The 27,405-nt window shown below is 46.1% G+C and overlaps 1 protein-coding gene across 7 annotated transcripts in view; it reads right to left on the bottom strand.

Moving 5' to 3' along the window:
* The window catches only part of PHTF2 (putative homeodomain transcription factor 2), a 40,132-nt gene continuing 12,727 nt past the window's right edge, over nucleotides 1-27,405 (bottom strand). For 3 of the 7 annotated variants that reach the window (XM_078860956.1, XM_078860962.1, XM_078860957.1), the window contains 16 exons: nucleotides 26,885-26,941; nucleotides 23,735-23,804; nucleotides 21,207-21,365; nucleotides 19,553-19,718; nucleotides 17,747-17,905; nucleotides 15,727-15,901; nucleotides 14,692-14,865; nucleotides 9,238-9,453; nucleotides 8,130-8,261; nucleotides 7,177-7,449; nucleotides 6,224-6,355; nucleotides 4,818-4,904; nucleotides 3,929-4,084; nucleotides 3,349-3,443; nucleotides 2,720-2,855; nucleotides 1-2,036 (listed from right to left, as the gene is read on the bottom strand). In XM_078860956.1, coding sequence (XP_078717082.1) covers nucleotides 2,016-2,036; nucleotides 2,720-2,855; nucleotides 3,349-3,443; nucleotides 3,929-4,084; nucleotides 4,818-4,904; nucleotides 6,224-6,355; nucleotides 7,177-7,449; nucleotides 8,130-8,261; nucleotides 9,238-9,453; nucleotides 14,692-14,865; nucleotides 15,727-15,901; nucleotides 17,747-17,905; nucleotides 19,553-19,718; nucleotides 21,207-21,365; nucleotides 23,735-23,804; nucleotides 26,885-26,941 — 2,208 coding nt within the window. In that variant the 3' untranslated portion in view covers nucleotides 1-2,015. Of the gene's footprint in view, nucleotides 2,037-2,149; nucleotides 2,190-2,719; nucleotides 2,856-3,347; nucleotides 3,444-3,928; nucleotides 4,085-4,817; nucleotides 4,905-6,223; nucleotides 6,356-7,176; nucleotides 7,450-8,129; nucleotides 8,262-9,237; nucleotides 9,454-14,691; nucleotides 14,866-15,726; nucleotides 15,902-17,746; nucleotides 17,906-19,552; nucleotides 19,719-21,206; nucleotides 21,366-23,734; nucleotides 23,805-26,884; nucleotides 26,942-27,405 lie in introns of all 7 variants that reach the window. The other 4 variants (XM_078860961.1, XM_078860959.1, XM_078860960.1 and 1 more) reach the window with 4 other exon arrangements.

Below are 27,405 nucleotides of genomic sequence, written 5' to 3'. Positions count from 1 at the left end.
TTTTGGGCAGGTTTGGTTTAATAGTACCATTTGTACATTGTCATAAAACAACAATAAACATTATGTAACAGCAATAATACAATGCAAATGCGTAACTTGTCCATCACGTCACAAGATATAAAAACACAAGCTGGTAGTGTTTGTATTAATGTGCAGTGACGTCTGGCTATTTAAAGCATCTCAAAACAAACAAAATGGTGCGTGTGTTTGTCGATGGTATCCTCAAAATCGAAAAGCTGTTCCCTCCAAAAACCCTCCAAAACCAGGAGGAGAGATCGTAAAAGAAAAATCGCAGAAGGCCTTTTTAGCGATCACGCTCAAACAGGGGGTGTTCATGCACGAAATGAATCTCACCATTTCAAATGCATCTCTCAGCAGTGTGGACCTCATTGTCAGGAGAAACGTCGTTCAGGACATGGTACTTTATCCATAGCAATGCCAAGCCAGGATGCACGGGGCAGTTTAGCCGAGGCTATGCAAAGAGCAACTAAGAATCTGGCCAGAATGTTGCATATACATGAAGCAGGGTCGTGCATATGGGCGTGGGTACGGGCCGGCGGCAACCACAAGCCCCCTCTCTCTGTATTTAACTGAACTCACTGCCAGAAACGGGGTAGAATTCGGTCAATTCTGCATAATAGGCATAGGTCATGGATTGCAATGGCTATTCTGGCCACATGGAATCGGCGATTATTGTTATTTTGCCCAGATAGACTCAGCAGTACCTAGCAGAGTTGGATTCACGATGTAACCCCCCCCCCCATTCTATTTTACAAATATCCCATAGCAAAACCCCTATTAAACTCCCACTTAAATACATTTGAGATTTTGATATGGGAATCACCAATAGATACATCACTTCCGACAGGAATTGTCCGGGGTGGAATCCTGGGAATTAAATACCATATAACTATTGCAGGAATTGCAGCTCTAGTGAGCACACACTGTACATGAAATGCACACGCTGTAGCTTATAGCAGGCATCGACTTTAAATAACGTATCCTGACAAATGCAGTGACATATACACCACCGTATTCAAACCAAGGTCAAATATGCAATTGCGTTAAAAGAACACCCCACTTAGATGTATGTATAGGCGGCAACACGTTTAGTTTTTGGGTTTATTACCGATTTTCACGAGGCCAGATGCTATACTTTCATGTCCAATTAAGTTCTTGTCATAAGGACAAAGCAAGTGGGCTCAATGGGCGTTAACCACTCACGTGTAGTATGCACAGGCTAAATAAAAAGTTAAAACACACCCAATGGTGACAAGCTTATCAACGTTTGAACACATTTTGTTGTTTGACCATCAAGGTCATCTTGGCCAGCTTAGTGCAAATAATAATAAAATCAGTTTTCAGACAATACTGTAACTTAAGATTGATACATATGTACATTTTACAAATATGTTAACAGAGAAAATCGAACCCATATTTGGGTTGACATTCGTCTATCGCATATTGCCTGCCTAATTTTTTGCACGTTTCTTAAAACTCATCAGGAGTGTCTGCTGTGGATTTTTGACCTCTTTATTCGGCATTTCTGCCGAATATTAATACCAAGATTCAGCAAACAAACGTGCAGCAAACGTAACCATCAGCACATCACATGTGGCGATGTGCCCGTAAAAAAATGGCAGTCTGTGTAACATTACGTGAGATCGTACCAAACCTCTATAGGTAGTTATGACGGGATTGAATAGTTAAAAACCATTTCAACATACACACATCCCTATCCAAGACAATACAGTATTTTGATTTAGATTGTAAAATAAAGGAAAACATGTGAACACTGACTTTGGTCACTTGAGATGCTGCGGTATTTAGATGAAAAGACTTTCAACACTGAGGAGGCAATAACATGAATCAAAATAATAAAATATCATGGAACAAATGCCAAAAAAGGTGCGCAGGATTAACCTTGCAAAGTCACATTTCAGCCTCTTGGGAGCGATTCACTAATGGGCATCTTCGCCGCTCCTGCAGGAAACGAGCTCTTCGCGCGCCCTGCTTTAGGATTTTATCTTCCAAAGCTGAAAGAAAAAAACACACATAATTTCCCCGGTGTTGGACCTGCACATTTGATAATACAATTCATGCAGTGTTGACTTTGATCAGGAAATGACTACAAGACTGTAATATTTACCATGGCGAGATGTGCGACCATGTGGATTTGTCTAAAAAAACTGAAAGACCAACAATTGGAGGGTAAGCACTTTTGATCTGTGTGAAATTAACAGGTTTCATTTCTTATTTTGTTACACAGAATAACTTTTATGCAATCTATTATGCAAACTTGATTTTTTAAAACACATTTACATAACACATACATAGGGCTCTTATCAGGACAAACCTCAACATACATGGTGCCCTGGCAGAAAACATTTTTTAGTCTCAATGTTTCTGTTTGTCTATCTTCCTGCATCACAGTTTACGTGTCCTGTCTCGCTGTGTCCCCTATGTTGCTGTGTCTGTCTCCCGGTGTCCCTATGATTCTGTGTCTCTGTGCCTCTGTCTCTTCACCTGCATGCACATTCTTCATAACCATAATATATTTTTGGCTCTTCTCACAGCATTACTCCCTTGGCAGCTGCCCTGTTCACCCACACCCAAGACCATCAATATATCATCGCTGTGCAGGTGTGGCTGATGCACGTGTGTGCAAATTATCACACACTCGTGATCTGCTTGTCTCTATGAACACCAACACACTCACCTTGAGGTTGAAGCCCAGGAGGTCGCTGATCACACCGGAGAAGGCCGACAGAATGACCACGCGCGTAATGTTGTAGAGCATGGGGTTCATTGTGAGGCCGTAGAGCCGGAACGGCGAGTCCAGCTCCTGCAAATGCAGTATATGGAGAGCACACATGGCCCTTTATTTGAAAGCCACTGGCAGCACACACAGCCAGACTTCCCGGGTGCTATGCCCCATTCTCTCAGTTTAGACCTGTGCCCAATGGCAGGTCCTTGGCTCAAACTCCCTCCCCCATCCTGTCCGATCTTGAGATCACGTAATAATTTAACTCTACGGACCTAGTTATTTCTGGTCGCCAAGCAGTATTCTTTTTTTTTCCTCTGGGACTTTTCCCAACATCATTTCTCCCAGAACTGCCTTCATCAAGCTTTAGCTCCAGAGAATGTCCTATATTCATACGTGATGAATGTTTCCACATTGTTCTAATACTTCTTTACTCCTCCTGAACCTACCTCAGAACTTCCTCTTTCCATCCAATCGAATTTCTCCAGTCTTAAAAAAACAAACGCACATCTAAAAAAAATGTGTTGCCACCCCTCCTAATATTATAATTATTGAGTTATCGACGAAATATTTGGGTGTGCACCTTGAGCAGCTTGGTTGCCAGCTTCAATACGTTGTTCACAAGGTTCAGCTCTTCCTTCTTGTTCGGCTTCTTCTCCATTTTTAGGTACAAGTTAATCTGCACACAAAGCCAAACGTATCCGACGACGAGCCAGAAAAGGGGAAAGGTCAAACCACTGGAACAAGAAAATCTCAAGACGGTGACCGAACAGCAGGGGTCAGCGACCCACGGCTCCGGAACCGCATGTGGCTCTTGAAATTTTCCCTCAAAAAATGGCTTTGCTTGTTATTTTGGTTGCCGATCTCTGACCATGGAAATCCAGTTTACTATGGGCAGGGGTCGACAACCCGTGGCTCCGGAGGCACATCCGCATCATTAAGGACCGCTTTGTGATGTCATTTATTGAGGACCGTCTCATATTCACATTCATTTCGGCTCTTGAAAAAAAAGCCTATTCATGTTGTTTTGGTATGCCGACCCCTGCCGTCGAGCAACAGACTTCCAAGCATAAGCAGGCGAGTTCAAATCCTGGCTACGGGTGACCGCCCAATCGATACTCCAGGGGCTGGTAGAAAACATGGCATCAATCACAGGCGTGTTACCTGCTCCGTCAGCAGAATGGACGTGTTGCTGTATTTTTTGTTCGTCTCCGAGCCGAGCGTGACGAAGCGCAACAAGAATATTCCCAGCGAGAGGCTCCATGCCAGCAACTCCCAGTTGTAGTGAACGTCGAGAAAGGTGCTGTGCCCGTTCAACAGCTGTCCGCACACGCACGCACGCACGCACGAACCGTGTGTTAAAACCAGCGGCCAAACGTCATGACGTTCCCACACACCCGCCTTTTTCTTCCATACGGTGGAGAGTTGATCAAACATGTTCATATGTTCCCTTCGACATTGGTGAGCTGGTGGATGGCTACAGTAGCTTGGCGAATATCTGAAATGCTGCCGGTAAATTATCACAGCAAGCAGTGGTGTTAATATGTGTTCCATCAATTGAGTTCGGTGACTATACACAGTAGGCAATTCATTTTCCATTGGTATAGAAGACGTCCTCACCTACTGTGCGCTGTTCTTATGTGATTTAATTCAGTACCCACTGGCTGACACTGTTTACAGCACTGTGCTGTATGTTGTGGGTTAAGTCACGTGCAATTACATCCGTTTGATGTTTTTGTAACTTTAACTGGAATTGTACTTGAATCAGGTGCAGGATAATCTGCCCAAGCTGACTTGCACTGCAGGGAGTTATTACTTGGCATTCATTTGTGTTTGTGCAGCGTTTAAATTTCTTAAGTGACGGTTGTTTTTGTTCTGATTTCTCGGTGTGCTTTGTTTCCTCTACTTTTGTTTGTTTTGCTTTGATCATTTTGGTGACCCAGGTCACTCAGGTCACTCTTGCCAATGAGACAATCCTGGTCCCTTGGGTTCTCACCTGGCTAAACAAAATAAACAGATTTTTTTTTTATCAATGAATGAGGATAACGCTGACCTGGGCACAGCAGATGAAGACCACAGAAAGCTCCAGCAGGAAGGCGGATGACACGATCACGTCCACCGAACGTTGGGGACCCCGCCTCTGGAGTGAACACAATACACACACAACACTCAGTGAACGAGTTAAAAGCTTCCCAATGCCCTGGTGTGGCCGGGACAATACAGGGTTCACAAAGACTGCCCCTGGTGTCCCCCGAAGCCTAATTGCGATTTGATCCCACTGTAAAATATTCTGGCCTCATGCTCAACTCAGTTATGGGCAAAGTGCGAGGCTACCTGCGGAGTGGGGAGGGCTTGCAGAGGAGTCTTCAGGGCCTATGAGCGAAGCCAATTTCAGAAAGGGCAAGAACACTCGCTGTGTGGGTGGGGCTCGTGAGTGTGTGGCCGTGGCTATGTAAAATTGGTGGGGCGGGCAGAGGGAGCAGCTGCCAGCTTACCGTATCTCAGTTGAGCCACCCATAAAATTAGCAGCTTTAAGATAAGTGCACGCTTGTATTTAAGATAAGTGCGCACTGTATGGTGATACAGAAATAGCCGTCCACCTATTGCAAAGTTATTTACGCGTTAAACCACGTAGAATTCACTTTAGATTTTTCTATTATTTACGATTCTATTCAAAACTAGCAGTCTACCACACTGCTTCAGAGAACGGCGCAAGAAGAAATCAGAACTACGCTGAAGTGACATCAAAAGACCTCTTCATCTGCACTTGGGGGTACATCCTTTCTTTGCACTGCAAAGAGGGTTCAAAGCAAGTCGATCAAAATGACATCTGCAATCATTAAAACCGAAAAAAAGCTAAAGCATATATTTTTTGTAAATACGAATCTTTTTTTTGTGCAGTCATTAGTAAACAGACAGTGGCCACCAACTCCCTACACTTGAGGACCCAGCTTAATCACAAGCACGCATAAGATGGATTACAACCCCGAGGTCTTAGTAGTACCAGATCAGTGCGCTGTCAGCCAATCAGACACCAGTATTACCACACAGTTGTTGGAGCTATTTAAAATATCATATCTAATCTAAGTGAGCATGCCCCGGGCTGAGCCATAAAATGACGACACGGCTGTAATATGTACAATGTCGATCTGTGCTACCGTGTGGATTTGTCATCAATCGACTTCACGTTGAACAAGATGCACACCATTTTTCGATTTAAAGCTTTCGTGACTGCAGGGATTCATCTTCTTGGTTATTTCGGTAAAGTCACGTAGAATAAAAATAATAAAAATAAAACATAATAAAATAATTCTCACGACGTTTCGGCCACAACGCAAGACGGCTGCTTGCGTTGTGGCCGAAACGTCGTGAGAATTATTTAATTATGTTTGATTTTAATTATTTTATTATTTTCCTTCTACGTGACTTTACCGAAAGAACCAAGAAGAAGATGCACACCTTCAGGTACGAGCGCAGCGAGAGCCACATCTTGATGTTTTGAACTTTCTTGAGCCGGAAGTGGGGGATCTCCGACTTGCGCGCCCGTCTGGCCGATGTCAGGTGCCCAAACAGCTTGGCGAACAGATACCGCTGTCGCAGAAACACACCGCACGCGGGGTCAGGTTTGCAGGGTGCACTGGCTTGTACTTCCATGCTGGTCAGTGCGTGGTTGGATTGTGTTGAACAATTAAGACACAATGGCATGTATGTTGAAACTTCTTTCGCACCGTACATAGGCAACCGTGCTAATCAAAGGTGCGGGGAAGGACAACAAACTAAACACAAAAAGCAGTTAAAAAGATAGATATGCTATATGCGTAAAGGAGTGTATGACTAAAATGTATTACATAACCCGCAGTACTTTTATATGTTATACTTATTTCGTACTTGCACTTCATTATCAATTGAAATAATTTCCTAGCTTCATAAAATTGCGTCCAAATTGCGCATTGGGTTGGAGTGAAGTATTTTCTATTCTAGCTTGGCATCGTGGTGCACAGTTATAATCCAGCGATGAGAAGGCATGATGTAAATCGGTAAATCTCCTTAATCTTATGGGTTTTCAAGGCCAAGTGATGACAGTACATCACGTGGAACAATGAATATGTCTGTGCAGACTTTTCAGTTTTTTATCCTCGTATGAATGGTGGGTTTTCTCCGGGTAATCGATTTTAATCCCACGGATGTATATATGTATGTTGAACTTCTTTCGCACCGTACTTAGCAAACCATGCTCATCAGAGATGCGGGGGAAGGACAACAAATTACCTCCTTAAATTGGAATTGGCCAAACATCCGAATGCAGGACCCTCTGAAGGAATCTCAAGAATCGGTGGTCTCAGTGCCCTTCAACGGGCACCACCGCTATCCACCTCACGCCACCCTGCCCAGCCATATCCGACAGGCACCACCTGCTTGTAGGTCTTCTCGGCGACGGAGAGCATGAAGAAGAGCAGCCACACGAGGCACACGCGTTGCACGAGGCAGATGACGACGATGGCGGCGGCAGCCGGGCCGGCGCCCAGGCCCAGGCAGCACCAGAGCACGTCGAGGGGGGACGCGGCGCTCGCCTGGTCCAGCCCCATGTGCCACAGCAGGCGGAAGGCCAGCGGGAGCGCACCCAGCAGCAGCGTCACCAGGTTGCTGAACACGTGGTATACCTGGCCTTGCTTGTACGTGTTCACCTGCCGGGACGCATATTCAGGGTCGTGAGATTCGAGAACGTCGCGATTTTTTTGCATAAGGTCGCAATCGTTACACGCAAAGTGCTCGCCACAACTGAACCACGGTAACTTGACGATCTCGTCAAAGAACATAAACCCTCAGACGAACTCCGGCTATCCTCACAGCAGCGGCTTTTGGCTAGCCATCGAACAAAGACAATCACCGCATTGCGCGCTTTCGGATACGCTTCTGCGGCCGTCTGGAACAGTTTCTTCCATGATTCGGAATTAATTGGATCTATCCACTTATCACCACCATGCACCAATCATTTTCAATATTTAAACTACTCTTAAATTGGAGTGTGTGCAACAAATTCCACGCACCACTTCTCATGGCCGAGGGCTGTAAGTATACGTGTCGATCTACTTATAACTCCGGTCAGCACGGTTGGCTGCGTACGGTGCGAAATAAGTTCAACATAATTACAATGTGTTTAATTTAAAGACATTACGGATGATAAAACGCACACAAGTTAGGTTTCCAAAAGAGACGTACATTTCCGATTCGCTATCCAATGCGCATCCCGTGCGTCGATGAACATCGCGTGGTGTATAACTTTCGGAGGGGGCATCGGCCTGCATTGGTCTGTGCAACATACAATCACTCTTCAAGGTCGCCACGCTTGCGGCACTGGCCTCACCCGGTTCATGATCATGCCGCTGATCTCCAGGACGGACATCTCGGCCTTCTTGCACTCGTTGGCCTCCCACACGATGGCACTCACGCGCTCCAGCCCAACGGAGGAGCTGCCTGGGAAGAACAGCTGACTCTGCTGGGAGAGAAACATCGTCCGTGTGAAGACAACGAGCACGCAAATCTCCGGTGGTGGGAAACCCACTGCCCGCCACTTCATTTCGCACCTCCGATTAGCACGGGTGGCTACGTAGGGTGCGAAAGAAGTTCAACATACGTAAGTACATTTCATATGGCGCACGGCCACGGGATACCCACCTCTTTAAAAAGGCTCACGAACAAAATTTATCTGAGATTGCCAGCATCTTGGCTAAACTACTCAGGCAAGAGGGAAATATTTAAGATCTGGCAACAACACTGATTATAATATTAGAGTGTTCAGTCACAGCACTTCTTCATGCACAGTCCATACGCACGTTTTTTTTTATTATTGTCAATGCGTTGTCCCGCAAAAATATCCGAAAGTATTATTCAGCTCTCAGTCAGGCGCAAAGGTACCAACAACTCTGATGTTACACCCAGCAGTAGCGTTCTTTCTTCTCAACTTGTTATCCATTACGCAAGTTCAGCCAAGCGGTAACTTTCTACCACGCTCACGTTTAAGTTGGGTAAAACTCCCAAAGATTTAGAAGTACGTAGAGCGAAACATCGGGCATCACGTCAAACGGCACAAATGAACCACAATATCTTGCTGATCTCGTCAAAGAGGATAAACCACCACGCGCAACTCCGGTCATCCTCACAACGGCCTTTGGCTGGCCATCGAACAAAGACGGTTACCGCATCGCGCGCTTTCAGATGCGCTTCTACGAGCCATCTGGAACGCTCTTCTGATATTAGGAAGCCACTGGAGCTATGCACTTTCAAATCATCTCGATTGAAAACTAATTTCTTAAGAAATGCTTTGTACGTTTCGTCAGTTGTCCTTCTCCCGTACCTCCGATTAGCACGGTTGGCTACGTACGGCGGCGAAAGAAGTTCAACGCACGAACCGAGCTCTCGACAAGAGAGCTGCGCACACTCGCGAGCTCCTGGCGGCGCCGGGGCCAGCCCACCTGCTGGAAGGGGTCGTCGCGCGCGCGGGCCAGGGTGGCGGCGCTCGCCACCGTGTCCTCGCTGTCCGTGGAGCCCGTGGAGCGGCACTCGGCGCCCAGCAGGAGGTCCTCCCACAGCAGCTCCTCCGTCTCCGACTCGGGCCGCGTGCTCTCCGAGTCGTGGCGCGACGTCGTGCAACTGCGCGAGCTGCAGCTGCCCGACGAGCGCAGCACCTCCTGCCAGAGGCGGCGGGAGCGGCGGGCACGGCGGACGGGGCGGTAGGAGAGGGTGCGGCAAAACGGAGGTGCACAAGGGCACATATATACACTCGTATATATGATATACAAACGTGGCCTCAAAGCGCACCTAGGTTGGCACAGGCGCCGTGGTGACGTCACCATCGCTTTGTGGCAAATGGTGGGTATTGGTATGAAAAAATACACAAAGGCAAAGATCCCCTGTATAACCTGAACAGACTGTTGTGGCAAGTGCTGTTAGCGAGCACCTATGGAGGCCGGCACGGCACACAAAGGGGTGGGTGGCCAGTACCACGCCCGACCGCTTTTTCTCCCAAGTGGCGATGTTTACACGCCACACCAGGTACTCATTTGAAGCCGAGTCGACCTAGGAGAAGCCCAGGACCGGTGCAGATAATCGTCACTGGTGTTGGCCGTGAGCGAGAATCGAACTCGGGTCACCGAGTTTGAAGCGCAGCGCCCCTAACCGCTGCACTACTGCTCCCCACTTTTGATATATACACAAACGCATATACATATACACACACAATGGGCTGACATGAATAACCCAGTAGCAGCCAAGGAATGGAATACGTCACAGGGGACGTCCACCGAGCGAAGAATTTAGTCTGTGTGCTAGATCGCCTGAGGTGGCCGTAGCGGCAGCCGGAGCAAAACTTCAGCACTGGATTGGCCATGGCTGATGATGATTATGAAAAACACGAGAACGAGCACACAATGGCCAAGACCCACACTACGGCCTACACAGGCCGTTGTGGAAAGTGCTGTTAGCGAGCACTTATGAAGGTCGGTGCGGAGCTCGAGGTGGGGGTGGCGTGGTTAGCACTACGCCTGGCCACCTTCGTCTCCCCAGTGCTGATGTTTACATGTGATTTCTGGCAATTATTTGAAGAGGCACAGTGCAGAATCAGATCAAATGTGCCACTCGTGTTATGCTTGGCTGCAAATCAAACTAGGATGCTGGAATTGTAGCCCAGTATACAAACCATGGAGCCATGTACAAAGACACACACACAACAAGCATAGGAAACGGCATTGGATGGGAGAAAATGGAAACAATCTGATGTAACATGTCTACTGTACACAGCAGAGGTGTGGACTCGAGTCATGTGACTTGGACTCGAGTCAGACTCGAGTCATGAATTTGATGACTTGCGACTCGACTTGGACTTGCATAACAATGACTTTGTCCCACCTATGAGATGTGGACTCGAGTCATGTGACTTGGACTCGAGTCAGACTCGAGTCATGAATTTGATGACTTGCGACTCGACTTGGACTTGCATAACAATGACTTTGTCCCACCTCTGGTACACAGTATATATTCCAGTTGCACATCAAATGAAGGTCTGTTGTGGAAGATCATTTACATTTGCATTTAAGTGCAGATGCGCCATCATGGCTTTGCACGGATACCATAATTTGACAGTGAACTTAGAATGTGCATACATTTCCCTTCATTTCATGAAAGTAAAGTGACTTTTCTCCAATGCTCTAACGAAAGGAAAATGCAACAGCTGGACCGAAACCAACATAAAGCAGTGTATTGATTAATAACAAAAACCGCTATCGATCATTTTCTCAGCGCAAACAACACAAGGCAATGTTAAGCAAAATGAAAGAATGGCGCAACAGGACAACACATGGATTCAGGAAACCTTCAAAGGTCAAATCTATTAATAAACATTACTTATGATTGGAACCGTTGGCTAGGCGAACTAGTCGATGGGAATCAAACTGTAAAGCAAAACAGAGACGTTGTTAATCTGGACAGGAAGAGGATGGCACAGGCTTGAAAGGAAACAGGGTCACAGTTAAAAAGCAAAACCCAAATGTTAGTATGATTCACACATACATCAAGAAGAAGCGGGCGGGGGGGGGGGGATCTATTTAGGCAGAGCCCAGAACACATTTACACTTCTCATTTCCAAATGCCACCTTCCATATTGATAACCTCGAAGGTTTTGATAGCTAAAAAGGCTGTTTTTAACCCAAGTCAATAAATGTTAACTTGAATTGCACTCAATTCGATGGCCATTTCTTTAAATAGTTGTTGGTTACAGCTTCTCTATCTGTTTGTCACAACCGGACCAGAGGGCGCACACACGGGCAAAGTGTCCCTAACAGGGAGATCTCGCCAAACAAAACAACAAGTCCCTCCTGGTTCATGTCACCACACACAGGTGCAAGGGTGAGTCACTCGCTTGCATTGTGTACAGAGAACCTACGGTTTTCAATGGCTTTCCATAGAAACTGTCGGGTCTGCTCGGGCCTGAATGTCAGAAACGTGTCAAGTGTTGCCTTTACAGAGGCTGGCTCTAACATTCTACGATCACGTAGCCACTCGCACAACATTTTTTGTCCTGCGTCATTCCAATTAGACAGCATGCCCCCGAGCAAGGCACTTGCGTACGTCAGTCGTTGCTGCGGCCAGAATTCTTCAAAAAGGTCACAGTTGTGGACGAGCCCGTGCTCGCGCACACTCGGAATGCAATTTGTAACCTCGGCTGTCACAATGCAATTGCCATTCGGCCAATTTCAGTCAAGGACACTATGCCCTCCGTTCACTCGACATCATGTGCGTTTTCAAGCATATATAAATCATAAGTAGGACTTCTACACGGTTTGGCAAAAGTGTCACTTTCGCGCACACAGCCGCAGGGATCTCCAGCGTGGCGGTGGGAGAGACACAAATCAAACACAAATACAGAATAGGAACAGAAGGGGCTTCCAAGCCATTGCTAAGGCGCTGCAAGGACACTGAAAAGAGCGACGCAAGAAAACATTGCACGTGCGCAAGCTTCGACGCAGAAGCATCTCTGCTCTGCAAGGCAAAAACGTCTGCGAATATTATTGCAGCTCAGCATTGCCTGTGGTGGCGACGGAAGTGGGGGGGGAAGGGAGAGGTGGGAAGAAGCCCCCCCCCCCCCCACCGTTGGTACCTGGCAGCACTGTGGGAAAAGAAAGGAGTCGTTCTCTGATCGATCACAACTCTCAGAGCCGGAGGCCGTGGCACCGTCGCGGGTGGCGTGCACGCTTCCCTGCACATGGGCATTACGGGTGCAGACACGCACGCACATACGCACACAAAGACAAAGATCCCCCGTAATAGCCTTAGTAAGCCTGTTGGGGCAAGTGCTATTAGCGAGCACCTATGAAGGCTGGAATGGCACACGAGGTGGGTGGGGTGGCCAGCACCACGCCCGGCCGCCTTTGTTTCTTTTTTTACACCACACCGGTTCAGATATTCGTCACCAGTGTTGACCATGAGCGGGAATCCAACTCGGGTCGCTGGGTTCGTAGCGCAGCACGCGAACTGCTACACTGCCACTCCCCACACATACGTACACAAACACAAAGATTCCCCCATATGGCCTTAACAGACTGTTGGGCCAAGTGAACATACATGCACACGCATTCAGGCAAGTGAGCATACATTCACACGAGCACACGTATGGCATGCAATACCGGTTTGCCTTATGAAACACTTGGTTTAGTGATCAAAGGTAGATATAGTTCCATACGAGACTGCAGGGGGTCAAATTAAACTGTCTGTCGTTAAAATAACTTTTTAAGTGAAAGCCACCTGCATTTGCACACACTCGTGTTTTTCAATTCGCAGCACGGAAGAATACATTTTAATCAAGCAGCATTGGAACAGGTGTAAGAGGCAATTATTTACAAGTTATTCAAATGACATGCTAATTTACGTTTACAATCATAGCGATAATATCAGGGCCAGGACAGAACAAACATAACAAGACACTACAAAGGATGCAAAAATAATTGATTCTTGAATCAAGCCATGGCTCCCGAATGATAACAATTATTTTAATCTCCTTCGTGATAAATTTGTGTACGCTTGTTAATGAGCAAAGCATTCCCATGTAATTAACACTCAATCAAAACCAAGGGGCTTCTACATAAATGATCACGATATATCTTTACAAAGCCGATAAATATGCAATTTGACAGCAGAGCAACTGTAACAAAGGGAGGCATGGGTGACAGTTGATGAATTTCCATGGTGGCCATCCGATTGCTCTATAAATGTATTACGAATGGATGACAAAGCGCTGATGGATCCTCATGATAGACGACCAACCGCCAATAACGCGTTTGTTTAATGGTTTGATGCAAGACTGAAGGCGCAATAAAAAAAGAAATGATTTACGATTAAGAATTCAAGATAGATATTCATGCTACGCAGGGGGGAGCATGGACACATAACTCTCCTGTTAAATAAAAAAATGCAGTGTAAAATTCCCTGCTCGATTAGCGAAAATCACAGCATTAGATGGGGATTACTTACTGTTGAAAAGAAGGTGGGGGAGGGGTGGTTTGAAACTTTTAACGTGAACATTCCTTCCCTCATTTACATAATTGAAACAACAAATTAAATTCTAAATATCCCGCTCACGTTTGGTATGTTAACAGTACGGGTAAATGATGATATTATTTCAGCTGAAAAACATTTTATTTCTGAAGACATTTTTGGAGGTTACAACTCACTACTGTTATTTTTCATTTGATTGATTATGTTTACAAAATAACAAGCTATTTCTTTACTAGGTATGCAAAAATTTACCCCAACGGTGATTTGTCCGGAGTTGGAGTCAGGATGCAATTCAAGAATCAATTCTCTTTTTGTCTCTTTGGTAACGTCTGTATTGTTTCTCAAATTGTGTGTCTCATTTGTATTGTTTGGGTCATTCCATCATCCTAACGTAACATTAGCATGTCATTTGCATTCAACATAAACAACCTCCTCCCATACGCATGATTACATGTGCATACCTTCAGCGTATACATCAATTTTATTTGATGAATCAACAAATCGTTCTAGGCATGTTCTTTACCTATCAAGGTACATGCTTGGTCAAAATGAATGCAAGTACTTTTGAAGTATAACTTACATCTAAATGTATTATACTCTTTCATTGGTTATTATTACTTAATCTTCTCACGTTATTTATGATCCCGCATACCCTTGTTACTGTCGCTATTTGACAACACGTTGGCGGCAATGCTTTATTTCACCCACGGCAAGTCACAATGGCCTCTCTCACCTGGTTAACAATCTAACGCGCCGCCACTTTGCCGCGTCCTCCCGAGACACGTTACGCGAGAAAAACGCGTCACGACGGTTACCGCTAGGACAAGGAGCAATCGGCGCCAGCGCCGGGGGGTGCGGGGTCAATGTGAGCGTGCCCGTACCTCTGCGGAGCAGTGCTTCCTGCAGTGCGTGTGAAGCTTGCGTTGTCGCAGCCCGTCGCACGACGGACGCTCCGCGCCGCGACGGTACACCGGCGTCTCCGGGGCCCGCAGTCCGCCACCATCTTCCTCGCTTGACAGGTCGTCCGAGGCAGCGGGGCCCAAACGGCCTGCCTCCTGAGTCCCGACAGGAGTCACAGAAAAGTGCGTTGCAAGCGGTTTTCTATTTGATTAAATCGCTGTCCAATTCAGGTGAGAAGCGTGTACACATTGGCTCCGTCTGTCCATCTGTCCTTTTGTCCGTAGCGAGGGGCACTATTACCCCCCTCCTTTAAGAGGATCTAATATTACGAGACTTTAACATCAAGTTGTGGTGCTATTAGGCACTTGCCCAATTGAAACTAGGCCAAAATAATCCAAGGGTTGCCCACAATTTGGAGAAACTCCAGAGCACAAAAAGGACTAATTACAAATATGCAAAAGATGTTTGATTTCATAGCTCCCCGTTAGTTGCCATGCTAATTCAATATGAAGACAGCACATACTACAAATAATGACATAATCTGTACATATGATGTTTCTGTGTTTTTTATAATTCTCTTACAATTGTGCCATCGGCATAGTGTTAATGGACAATGTATCCATTCAGACCGCTGGTAGGGAAGCCCACAACTCCTTGTGTTAGAGAACGGTCCGTGGAAGCAGACAGCATCGAGCCACGTCTGAAATCTCTTCACGTGACCGTTCTTATCCATTCACTTGGACGTGCACTTTCTGCTTCAGATAATTTTTTGTTGCATCGAGGACAAATCGATGTTTTACTTTTGAAAAACCAAACATAATATGACGTGTGTTTGTGCAATGATTGGCGAGTGGGTTGAGACAAACTCACTAGTTTTGCTAACCTTATTTAATCACGCCACGCGAGTGCACATTTGTCCCCACACACGCACGCATACACCCCCCGTTTGCCATGCGAGTATATGACGGCACTGCCACGTGTGTTTGTGTGTGTGTTTACCAGGGCACCGCCCGTACCTGCTTGCCATGTGACCCCTGATGGGGGCGGCCCTCTGCAGAGAGGGCCTCCACGCGGTGCGAGAGAAGGGGGCCGCCCCCGGCAACGCAGTGTCGCGAGGCCTTCCCCTCCAGGCAGATGTAGCCATTGTCAGTCTCGGTGGACTTCTCCTCGTAGCGCTTGCTTTGCTCCGGCCTGGGGGTGCGGAGACGTTCCCAGGGGACTCGTTACTAATTCCCAGGGGACTCGTTACTAATTCGTTGCGTGACGTTTGTCACTTTCGTAAAACGACGACACATTTTTGAACCTCGGCCCTTCAGAAAACGGGCAGTAGTTATGAAGATCGGCCACCCCTCCCACTTATGTTCTGAAATCTGGAGAGCGGTGGCACCCTGAGCTATTTATTTTAGGGGCAAACCGAAAATGATTCTTGAGTTATATCAGAGCTGGTCCTGGGCACCTTCACACATCTGTCCGAACCAGTGTGGTGAAGTATGGGAAAAACCCCCCCACAAATAACATGGTTTGGCATAGCCTTTATTCAATAGTGGATTGTCTAAGGGCTATAAACTATATTTTGAAGAAAAAAACCCACAAAATGTTTCAGCCATGGACAGAGACCCGGCCATAAATTTAATCCAACAGCACAAACACACAGGTGTGCATGTTGGTGTGGGAAATGCAATGCACCCATCTGGCTAAAGTTTTAGAAAAATCCTGCAGGAAAAGAGAGGTGAGAGATCGATGCTAGGTCCAGGGCAAAAACAGGGTAACAAGCTCGACAGTGAAATACACAAATTCTCACCCAAAAAACAAACATAAAACATGAGTAAGCTATCCCCATCCACAACAAATGGGTAGAGTTTCATTGGATAAAAACTAAACAATATCTTTTTCTCTGATGTGTTATGTCTGACATGGAACCGGTGTGATTTTATTGATGAAACCCGACTTAAGAGCTCCTGAGCTCACAGGGTACTTCAAAGTAAACTGAACTAAACTGCACTGAACTATTAGAATGTGATTTGGACTCCAAGCAGTCAGGGATAATTTTTCCCATTTAGCATGGGATTCGGGCTCTGACGAGTAAGAATATAACAATTCAAGTGCCGCCCCAGCTGTACGATTCAGGATGACGATTTGATAAAACAAAAACATTTCTTCGTGTGCCTTGTTTGTTCCATGTCATATATTTTTTTAATATCGGGTTTGTACAATATTATTTTCTCCATTATCCTACATGCTTTAGAATGCCATTTATGTAAAGTTTGCATACATCGTAAATAATGTATTCTCACGTGCATGACTCCATGTACATAATTGCTTGTATAAGAATCAACGTGACTCGATTCATCATTTCCAGCACACTCACGAGTATTGCTTCCAAGTGAAATTCAAAAAACTTACCCAGATCAAGTATCATACGCAATCTATTTTGATTCAAGCGGTGAGCGAGTATTATTGTTGATGTTGTTGAAGTGTATGTATGTGTAGTGTAGTAGCGCCGGCTGGTGACCAAAAGCGGCAACTGTGGTGTACAAACAGTACACACGCCAGTGAGCGACAGTATACACGGGTGTGTCGGCAGAATGGAAGAACTGGGCCAAGGGTCATGGAGGGGTCCATCGGGAAGCCCCTGGAACCTGCTAGTGGGTTCGAGAAGAGAGGCGTGGCCAGGCCAGAGCGAGGCCACGCTGCGAGGATAAAAGGAGCCGTGAGCCGTAGCTCGAGGCTGTTCGTGGGAATCGCATCGTCTCGTTGCCGTCGTCAATGCCGTCGCCGCTCGATGTCGCACTGCTAGATAGCCTGTCAGCTATCTTAGAGTTAGCACCATCGATGCGAGACGGCTAGTGTTGTGTTAAGGCTAGCGAGTGACTAGTGTGTGTAGTCGAGATCGTGTGTGTTAATAAAAGGTGCCTCCGCAATTATCGTCTCCGAAGTCCTGCACTACATATGTATGTTGAACTTCTTCAGCACCGTACATAGCCAACCGTGCTCAATCGCAAGTGCGGAGGAGAAGAGGAGGAAAGCAGCACTGACCCAAAGACACGATGTCTCCCCCACGCGCGTCTCAGGGCCGCCAGAACCCCGGGCCCGTGGCTCCCACCGCCTGAGCGCCTGAACTCGTCCTGGTTATCGGTGGTACTCGAACCACCTCCATCTTTGCCAGGGTCACTCTGCGACGCTTTACGCAGTCTCCTGTAGAATTCGGTGGTGAGGGTGGAGGGGGGTGGTGGGGGGGGGGGGAGAGGAGGTCTCTTACCACACTTTTCTACTGGCACACCTGTGCCGATCCAGTGTAGGGCTCTCACGGTTCGGGTGGTTTTCCACTGGCTATTTGCCGAGCCGGAAACCAAACTGCTACTACGCTCGGCTCAAAATTAGACATCTGAACCTAGCTCTGGCTCCAGCAGGGCCGGGCCCGGGGCTGATGATGCAATCCAATGCGTGTGATGTCGGCCAGTAACTGCGAGGACACGGCGTACAGTATCATGCACGTGCGTCTTTGCCTCGTTCAATGTGGGACATCAGCGGCACAACTCGGGTTCTGCAGTGGAAAACAACTTGTCACCTCCCAAGCCGTACTGGGCTGGCTTGGCGTGACCTCGGAGTGGCTCAGTTGTAGAGTGGTAAAGAGGCATCTGCCGCCCTGCCTGGCGTGGCATTTAGGAAATCAGCTGTCTCACCGGCGATCGCAATACCTGTGGCCCTGTTAACAGTGTTGAATGAGCTTCGTACCAAATACAGTAAACGATTCATCACGACAACAATACGCTTTTTAGCACAAATAATCGGTAAATTTTCATGAATCGTGGTCATAAGTAAATTTAAGAATTGAATATTTTTGTCTTGTTTAATGTTTCATTTGCATTCTCATTTTTTTGTTTTACCTAGCTCGAAGAAACGTTTTCGCCCCATGTGTATAATTGTTATGACTTGTAAATGCTTCATTATTACATGTACAATTCAACGCCCCATTTGATACATGTATTGAAAGCATCACCACGTACCTCCTATACACATTGCTACGTACCTACTATAAACACTGCTGAAGCTTCACACTGTCGAGTGTACGATTTACCAGAACAAAAGCAGGACTCTTTATGCCGGAGGAAAAATGTCCAGTCAGCGTGAGAGTTCTCTACCCGGATCCAGTGAAACCGAACCAGAGTTCAAGCAGCACTGCACAATCCAGCTTTATCTAACACTGCACAGATTTTTCAAAAGGGCAATAACAAATTTGTCCATTGCACTGGCGTGCATGTCGACTGTGGATATTTTGTATAAATGTGAATATCTGAGTGGGACATTATTGCACGTGCACAACACTTTGGTCAATCCACTGCTGGATGAGGGCTTCCCCACGCTCCTTAGGTCGTGGGGGTCAATTGACCGCACTTGCCGCTGCTCAGTGTGGGTCAGCGAAGACGTGGGAGCATAGAAGCATTATACAACAATGGATTTTGCTGCACTGCCCTCTGCTGACGACCACATAGCACGGCCCCACATTCGCCTATGACAAACTGGCATGTGTAACGGTTGCCCATACAAATCACTATTATTATCCATGCTCAACCATGGATCTTTCCAGGTTGTTGTTGCTCTGGCGAATGGGAGATCGATTCGGTCGCCGTGTAATATCATCCGGCGTGATTTCTCACTTAACAGATTGGGGCGTGTGAAGGCTGCCATCTTCCAGGTGATTTGGTCACAAGTATGAGGCTCAACTAAAAACCACTGACTGCGTATGCCTCTGTGGAAGCAGCTGTTCCGCAGGCAGCATATGCAGTGGATGTATGGTGGGGGGAGCTATGCCAGCATTCCACTGCCCTGGACGGCCCTCACCGTCGTCGCTTGGCCCCAAGGCTGCTCTGTGTCTTGTAGAAGTGAGTGGAGACGATCTGGCAGTGCACGGTGCCCAGCAGCAGCATGAGCCACACGGGGCACAGCACCTCCGTCCACGGCACGTCATGCTCGCTGGGTCCGCTCACGTACAGCACGACGGCCAGAGCTGCGCACGTGCGCACGCCATGCACACAGGCGGTACAATCAACACTGGCCACTGTGGTGGAAACGTCACCCACACTACCAATGGACTGTGTGCCTGCCGCCGAAAATACACATGAAGAGGTGGCTGAGCATATGTGCGTATGTATGTAGAACTTTTTTCGCACTGTACGTAGCCAACCATGCTTATCGGAGGAGCAGCAGGGGAAGGACTATAATTTAAACACAAACATTTGTTATAAACAAATTAGTTTTCAATCTATATTTAAAAGTGCACAGCTCCAGTGGCTTCCTAATACCGGAAAGGAAGAGCGTTCCAGATGGCTGCAAGAAGCGCATCTGAAAACGTGCAATGTGGTGGCCATCTTTGTTTGACGGCCAGTGAAAAGCCGCTGCTGCCTGCATGACCGGAGTTCGCGTGATGATTTATGCTCCTTGACGAGATTCAGGATGGTTCATGTGTGGCAAGCACTTTGTGTGTAATGGGTGGCTAAGGGGGCAGAGGGCTGAGCTGAGCTGCCACCGATGAGATCATGGGTTCAAATGTGGGCAGTATGGCTGTGATTCAACTGAGCTTTCTAGTGTAGTGGAGTGTAGCCAGTTCATGGTCTCAGTCTAGTCACAAATGACCGCAAAACAATTAGCATCAGATCAAACTTGGATCTGCACTTAATTTGGCTGAATTTCAGCTCTGAGAATTAAAACAACATCCATTTTATTGCTGTGTGGCAAAAAAATTCCTCTCAGTGGTAGAACAAGTAAGAAAGAGTTGCCCCCTAATGTGTGCAACACAGGTCACTGAAAGCCCAAGTTGTGAAATTTGCTTCTATGGAGTATTATCTATCACCCCGTGATGCACTGATGTGTGAGAGTCTTGAATGTATTGTTGGTCTCGTGACACTGATAGTGCAATCGGGTTAACATTTGTGCAGAAGACTTTTTTGATTAAATTTTTCTAAACTTAGGTTTTCAAAATGACTCATCCATACACAAACTCTGCAAGAGCCAGTATTTAACCCTCTCCCGTTCCTGATAATATACGTATACGTCATCGGAATGGTACCAGAATATAAAATAAAATAACTTTATCGGTACCGAGGCTCCCACAAGGCCATGTGAGAGGGCGTGTGGCAGTTTGGCCCCAGCGATCATAGAGTGCGGTCGTGTCATTACAGTTCTCTGCGGTGAGTACAATGTCTTTAAAAACAATGGCGCTACACCTCTCGAAATAAAATGTATGCTGAACCCCCCTGCAACTTCCAGTCATCTCGGAATAAGAAAGGGTTAAACGTGCTTTTCTCAGAAGCCACACAAGGTGTAGGCACGTACGCAGCGAGCACACGCAAACAGCACCACAACCAACAGCTTCGGTCACTAATCAAGACGGAAACAATCTCTGCCAACGTTTTACGACGAATCAAGGCGAGCAGCAGCGTTGAGCTCTTCCCTGCGACATCCCCACCCCCCCCCAGGCATCCCCGCCCGGTCGTACCCTGCAGCACGTAGAGCCCCAGCAGCCACAGGTAGATGCCCGCGGAGGTGACCTGGATCCACCAGCGCGAGAAGAAGGGGAAGAGCAGCACGCGCACGATGCCCTTGCGAGTGATGGCCGTCCAAGCGCTCTCCGGCTTGGCTTTCGCAAACGTGGAGCCTGCACGCACGTGGGGCTAAATCAGGACCCGGGCGGTGCAGCAACTCGACTCGCCCACTCACTTCCTGCAGCGAAGAGAATTACAAAGTACTGTGCTTTTCACAATGCCATATGAAAGAAGAAGAAGATTGGTTCAATTCCGACCCTGACGGCTGGAAATTAGGATTTTGCCTGTTTTCCCCGTGGTCGCGTGGATTTTTCTCCGGGTCCTCCGCTTTTCCCCTCCGCATTAAGAAACATGCGTTTAGAGTATTTGGCGGCTGGAAATTTCCACGTGATAAGCCACACGATTTAGCTATCATTTGTGGCCAGGTCGCTTCTGAAAAAGAGCTATAGAGCTCAGTGGGCCTTGCCTGGTAAAATAAAAAAAAATAGTTTAGTTTTAGTTTAGTATCTCACCACGCTGGTCACTGCCGGTTAGTGGAGGGGTAACTAAGGCATGGTTCAGATATCACTTGTCAACATCTTAGCTGTGGTTGGGATTCAAACTCAAGGCAATGGAATTACAGCGCAATGTGTTCATCACTAGTGCTACTGCTCCCTCAGTTAATCATGCATTGTTCACGTGATCATTATTACAACTACTATTGCGGGTTTGGTGACCTGTCAAAAGTCGATGGATAGACATTTACACCATTGGAACCTCATTTGCCAGTAAAAAATATAATAGTTTTTTTACCCTTCTATCTGGCAACAAAACTGACACCTTTTTTTACAAGGAGTCATGTTTGCATAGACCACAATACCTGCAGTCATAATGCAAACAAAAAACACAACTCTGATAATGTGCACTGTCCTTGAAGTTGATTGGTCCACACCCGAGACAGCTTTCCTTAGAGCCTAGTCTCACATGGGTTGGACCAGATGACGCCAAAAGGCGCCATGTGAGACTAGGCTCTAAGGAAAGCTGTCTCGGGTGTGGACCAATCAACTTCAAGGACAGTGCATACATTATCAGAGTTATGTTTTTTGTTTTCATTATGACTGCAGGTATTGTGGTCTATGCAAACATGACTCCTTGTAAAAAAGGTGTCAGTTTTGTTGCCAGATAGAAGGGTAAAAAAACAATTATCAATGGATAGACTCCGTTTTTTAATATCAAGGTTTATTTAAAAGCGTCAACCACATGGAAGTGCATTGATAATTCGTGCAAGTGAATTATTTCTCACCAAAACCGGTTTGGCAGTGTTTATCATTCCGAAGTCGAACCAAATGTAAAGCATTATAGAATACATTATGCAGATACTGAGTTGTTCATTGTTTTCCTGCACAACACATACTCACCAACTGAGAAAAACAAAACCTTATCTGGGCATCACGCTACAATTATTTTACCAGCAGTGCAAACTTATATAATGCTCTACGATAGTTGTTTTTTTATGTTTAAAGCAAATATGTAACGATAAACACGACTGCCTTTAACTATGACACTCCACCAATTAAATATAAATTTTGAGATCTGCCATTTGTTCTTCAATATGACATAGATATATGTGTGGCATCGAGGTTAAAACTACGAACATTTAAAATTAACTCCACAATGAGAGTGAAACAAAAAAAAAATTCCTGAAGCAGGAAAGCCGAGAAAAGCCTCAAGGCAATTTTTTCTTTTCCAGTGGGTCCGGCACTGGGATGTTTGGCCCATTTCTTTAAACAGTTTTTGCATATGTGGTAGGAAACCGGAGCACCCAGAGAAAAGGGACGGATATAAAGGGTGGATACTCAAAAGGTCTCTACAGACCGGGTCACTAACAGAAGCCTGAATGTGCTCATGAGACCAATGAGGTCAAAACCAGTCCACAGTTTGTTTAAACAAATTATGTTGGGTGATGTTGGCCTGGTAACAGTCCCATGGACTAAAATCCAATGTATTTGCATGCTGACACACAGCACGGAGGTTTCCTTATATAGGCATTACCCATAATGCTCCACAACAATGCATAATGAGGCTGGCCCTTGCTGTACTTGCGCAAACGCGCGTGGCTAAATACCAGAGTGAACTTACGTCAAGGAAACTAATGCTGTGTTTAACTATTATTCTTGGGGTTTTTCGGTAAAGTCACGTAGGTAAAAAATTCAAAATTAAATTAATAAAAGTAAAATAAAAATAAAATAAAAATCACGACGTTTCGGAGGTAACACAACCCTCCGTCTTCAGGTGGAACCGTCACAGCATGCTCGCTGTATCAAGTAAATTAGAAATTCCAAGAGATCCGACCCCGTATATATACTGGTTGAGGGGGGAGGAGCCAGGGCAGGCCCCTGGATAGGAGTTTTTTTTGTTTAACTGTCCAACAGGGAAGGCCCCTACAGCTCTCGCATTCACCCCCTCAACCCAATGACGCGTGGAGCCCGCGGACAAACGGTACCTCTGACCAGATCGACGTCGATCAGGTCCGGCTTGACGTGCCCACTCTTCTTAGGCTTGTTTCGGAGGCCCTGCACATCGAGATGGAAACGCAATCACAGCTTGGGGCATCCGCGCAGCGTCAGACGTACGCTTCATGCACTGCGTAGTGGTGTACAGCTTGCGAAAAAAACACAGCGACCCCAAAATTACGTGCAGCTACGCCACCACCTGCCATTGCAATGTACAATGAGGGCTCAAATAAAATGTTGACATTAATGATAAGGATATATCTCAGAGGAAGTTTTTAAAATGAAAAAATAAGAATAGGTTTAACCCTTTACGGTAATAAAACAGGTGTTAAACATGTTCAAATACCAAATAGAAACCTTTAGCAAGGAATCATGTTTGTACATCTTAACACCTATTTTATTGCCAGAAAGAGTAAAACCTATTCTTATTTTTTCATACTTTGATACTGGCAACAAAAGTTCCCAGGAAGTTTTTAGTTTACTTTAAAATACAGTGGATGTTCAACTTGACATTTGTAAATACGTTTTGCCTAATTGTACTATGTACTTGATAGTTATGGGCTGAGTTTGTATTGAAGTCAAAATGTTTTTATTAAGGCTTCAAAACATATAATTTTAGTTATATTGAGTAAATAACGTAATAGCATTTGAGCCTCAGTAGCATCGAAAAATACTGCTGGCATTTAGACGATGAAAATAAGTCAAACATTTTTCCCCCACTACAATTCAGCTTCAAAGAGTGGCGCCAAATTAAACTAAGCACGTGCCGCCTTGCACGCATCACAAGAGTCACCCAATGAACACAATGCCGTAGCGTCGTACAATTAGTACGCGGTTACGCATGCAAGAAGAAGCCACCAGCGAATGACGTTTACGAGGGCGGCCGGAGACGGGTCTACGATACACAACTTGAAGGCTCACAGTGCCCTCGGTACCCAGCGGCAATGTTCATAATGCCACGCAGTCGTTGCCCCCCCCCCATCAATAAAGTAATAGGGGATGCCCCCTCCACCCACCCCCCTCTGCGATTGGGTCTCAAGGTTAACGAGCCCAGACTCTGCCTCTGGGAGAGCGGCCAACCTCAGTGTGGGGTGCGAGCGAGTTTGGCGTGGAGGTGGGTGGGAGATCTTTCCAGGGCAGCCCTCTCGTCAGATGCGGCCAAAAATGCCTTCATGTGGAGGGGACGGAGGAGGGCACTCGATCACCTTCATTAACCGCACACCGGCCACGCATGGTTGCGTGTTTGGAAAAGGCCGCTTGGCTCGTTTGGCTAATTAAGGCAGGATTTGGTTCCTACGCATAATATTATACCTCCTAAGTATAGTGTGTCTCCGGGTATGTCTACACAGACCACTGCATATGCGTAATGCGGTACGTGCAACGTGTACTGTGTAAGCAACAAATGTAATTTTGACACCGCTATAAAACCTATACATGCAGCAGTGCGGATCAACATTTGCTATACCCAATCTGGGTTGTCTTTCCGTAACAGTGCTGTGTTCAGTTCTGGAGTAATGGTGGATGTTAAATAACACTCATGTTCACATATTAAGCACACTGAATGCTGCAATGAATACTGATCTTACTCCAAAAGAAAACACATATTTGGCTCTTCACAGACTCGTGTTTTACCAATCAGCTGACAAGGCGCAGTGCCCATGCATGTTCTCGTTGATGAATAAAGGATGGGTGAGAGAGGTAAATGAAAACCATGCCATTTCTTTCAGTCACAAATTAAAAACCAAATTACAACATGAAAGGGTTATCACATGTGTCAGATTAGTTTGCTGGTTTAAAACAAATGTAGCAGCCTGAGGTTGTGCTTAGAAACAATTGGCTAATTGGCACACACAGTCACACGCTACAATACTCACCAATCTAACAAACTGTATGAAACAAAAAGGAATAAGAATAATGTGAACTAAGCAAGTAAAGGCACAGATACGCAAGAAATAAAAATGTAAATGTTACTCAGCACAGGCAACAAGTGGATAAAAAGAAACACACAGGAGGAATTGTACACAAAGCACGAGCATTTTCTTGTTCAATCAATGCAGCACTCGCTATTACAAAACTTCAAGTAAAAAATGCAGTCTATTACAAAGAGTTATTTGGAGACGGAGTATAAATGGACAATTTATACTGCGCAGGCTGCTCAAACGCAGACTGCATTTACATGTTGCAATGCTTACATTTGGACGACAGCAGCACTACAAGCCACTGAAATGCGGTCGTACCATGATGGGCCAGAGCAGAATTCAGCACCACTGGCGGAGGATAATGTTTAGTGATAGCAGTTTCTATACATGGTAAAGAAAAGTCGATTATGTGATTACATGCTTTTTAAAAAGGAAGTTATTGCATAATTAGTTTTTTATTGTCCATTTAAAAATGTTCGTACAATTCAAGCGTTATCATCTCTGATGATGCCAATAACTAAAATATTAGATCCGAGTCCATTGACTACAGTGGACATGACATTTTTTTTACTTTGCTCAAGCGCACTCAACACCTGGGCCAGTATCGGTCTTGCATGTGCTCGGCAATAATGTTAAAGGTCATCGTTGTTGAGCTTGCTTGCGAGAGCAAGCTTCTCCAGGGAGAGGTTCGGGGCGGGGTGGGGGCATTCTGTGCAACGTAAACACAGCACCATCATTTCAAAACTGGCCCAGCGAGATCGCCCCAAACTGCATCAAGCAGTTGGCTTCAGTGTCGGCAACTTCTCTTCCACGATCTGCACTGTCACCGTGCGCGTGGCATGGCGGGGGCATGCGCGATGAGAAACGAGGCATTTTCCAAGACTATTATGCGACCACTGCCTCTGACCACATGTGGCCCTTCCCTCCCGCCGGGAGGCATTAACCGCCATGAGCAATACGGGCTGCACAGCTCTAGAAATATGGGTTATGGCACCCGTGCTGTGCACAAGTGTCAGGCAACACTGGATGATTGTGCTTGAAAGTCGTGTAGTCGCTTGTCTGGTGTGTTAGTGTACATATACGGTTACATTAAAAATGTACGTGCTGATAGGCACACAAACCAATGCCCTCGTTTTGTTTGGATGACAGCTCGCAAGGACGTCAAAAGGACATTCTGTGCAATCAACAAACGGGTGTACAATGCATCCATTGATTCCGTACCTTGATTTCTCTTTGCTCTACAGATTTTTCCCATATTTGCTGGTCGTAGGCACCAATCTAGACAACACAACGCGCGATTGTTACGTTCATTCCGTTCGTGTGGACAGAAAATTATACTCGAGGGCAAAAAATGAAATTTAACACATGCACAGAGCCTTATTGTTATACGAGGAAAATGAACAAAGCACGTGGAAGTTTCCATGTCAATAACGGAGTTACGTTTAAAGCTTGATCTTAATTATTTATGAGTTTTTGTATTAACCAACCAGGTGGCTCAACTGTACAGCGAGCAGCTCGCAATCAGAGGGTTGATAGTTCACAAACCTTACTGGGGATTAACTCAGCCCATCATCCATCTGGGGTCAACAATATGAATACCATTTTGTTTTTGGAAACTCAACAAAACTTTGTCCGATGGAAAGACTCGCCCTCACCACAGGAATGTCGAATTTCCACCACTGTCTGAGGACTGTACAAATGCAGACGACCACCACCTTAAAGCTCATTCGAGCAGAAAACCA

The sequence above is a fragment of the Lampetra fluviatilis genome, chromosome 11 (genome assembly GCF_964198595.1).
Source record: "Lampetra fluviatilis chromosome 11, kcLamFluv1.1, whole genome shotgun sequence".
Lineage (NCBI taxonomy): Eukaryota > Metazoa > Chordata > Hyperoartia > Petromyzontiformes > Petromyzontidae > Lampetra > Lampetra fluviatilis.
Note: the sequence above shows the minus strand (reverse complement) of the source record. Positions and strands in the feature narration are given on the sequence as shown.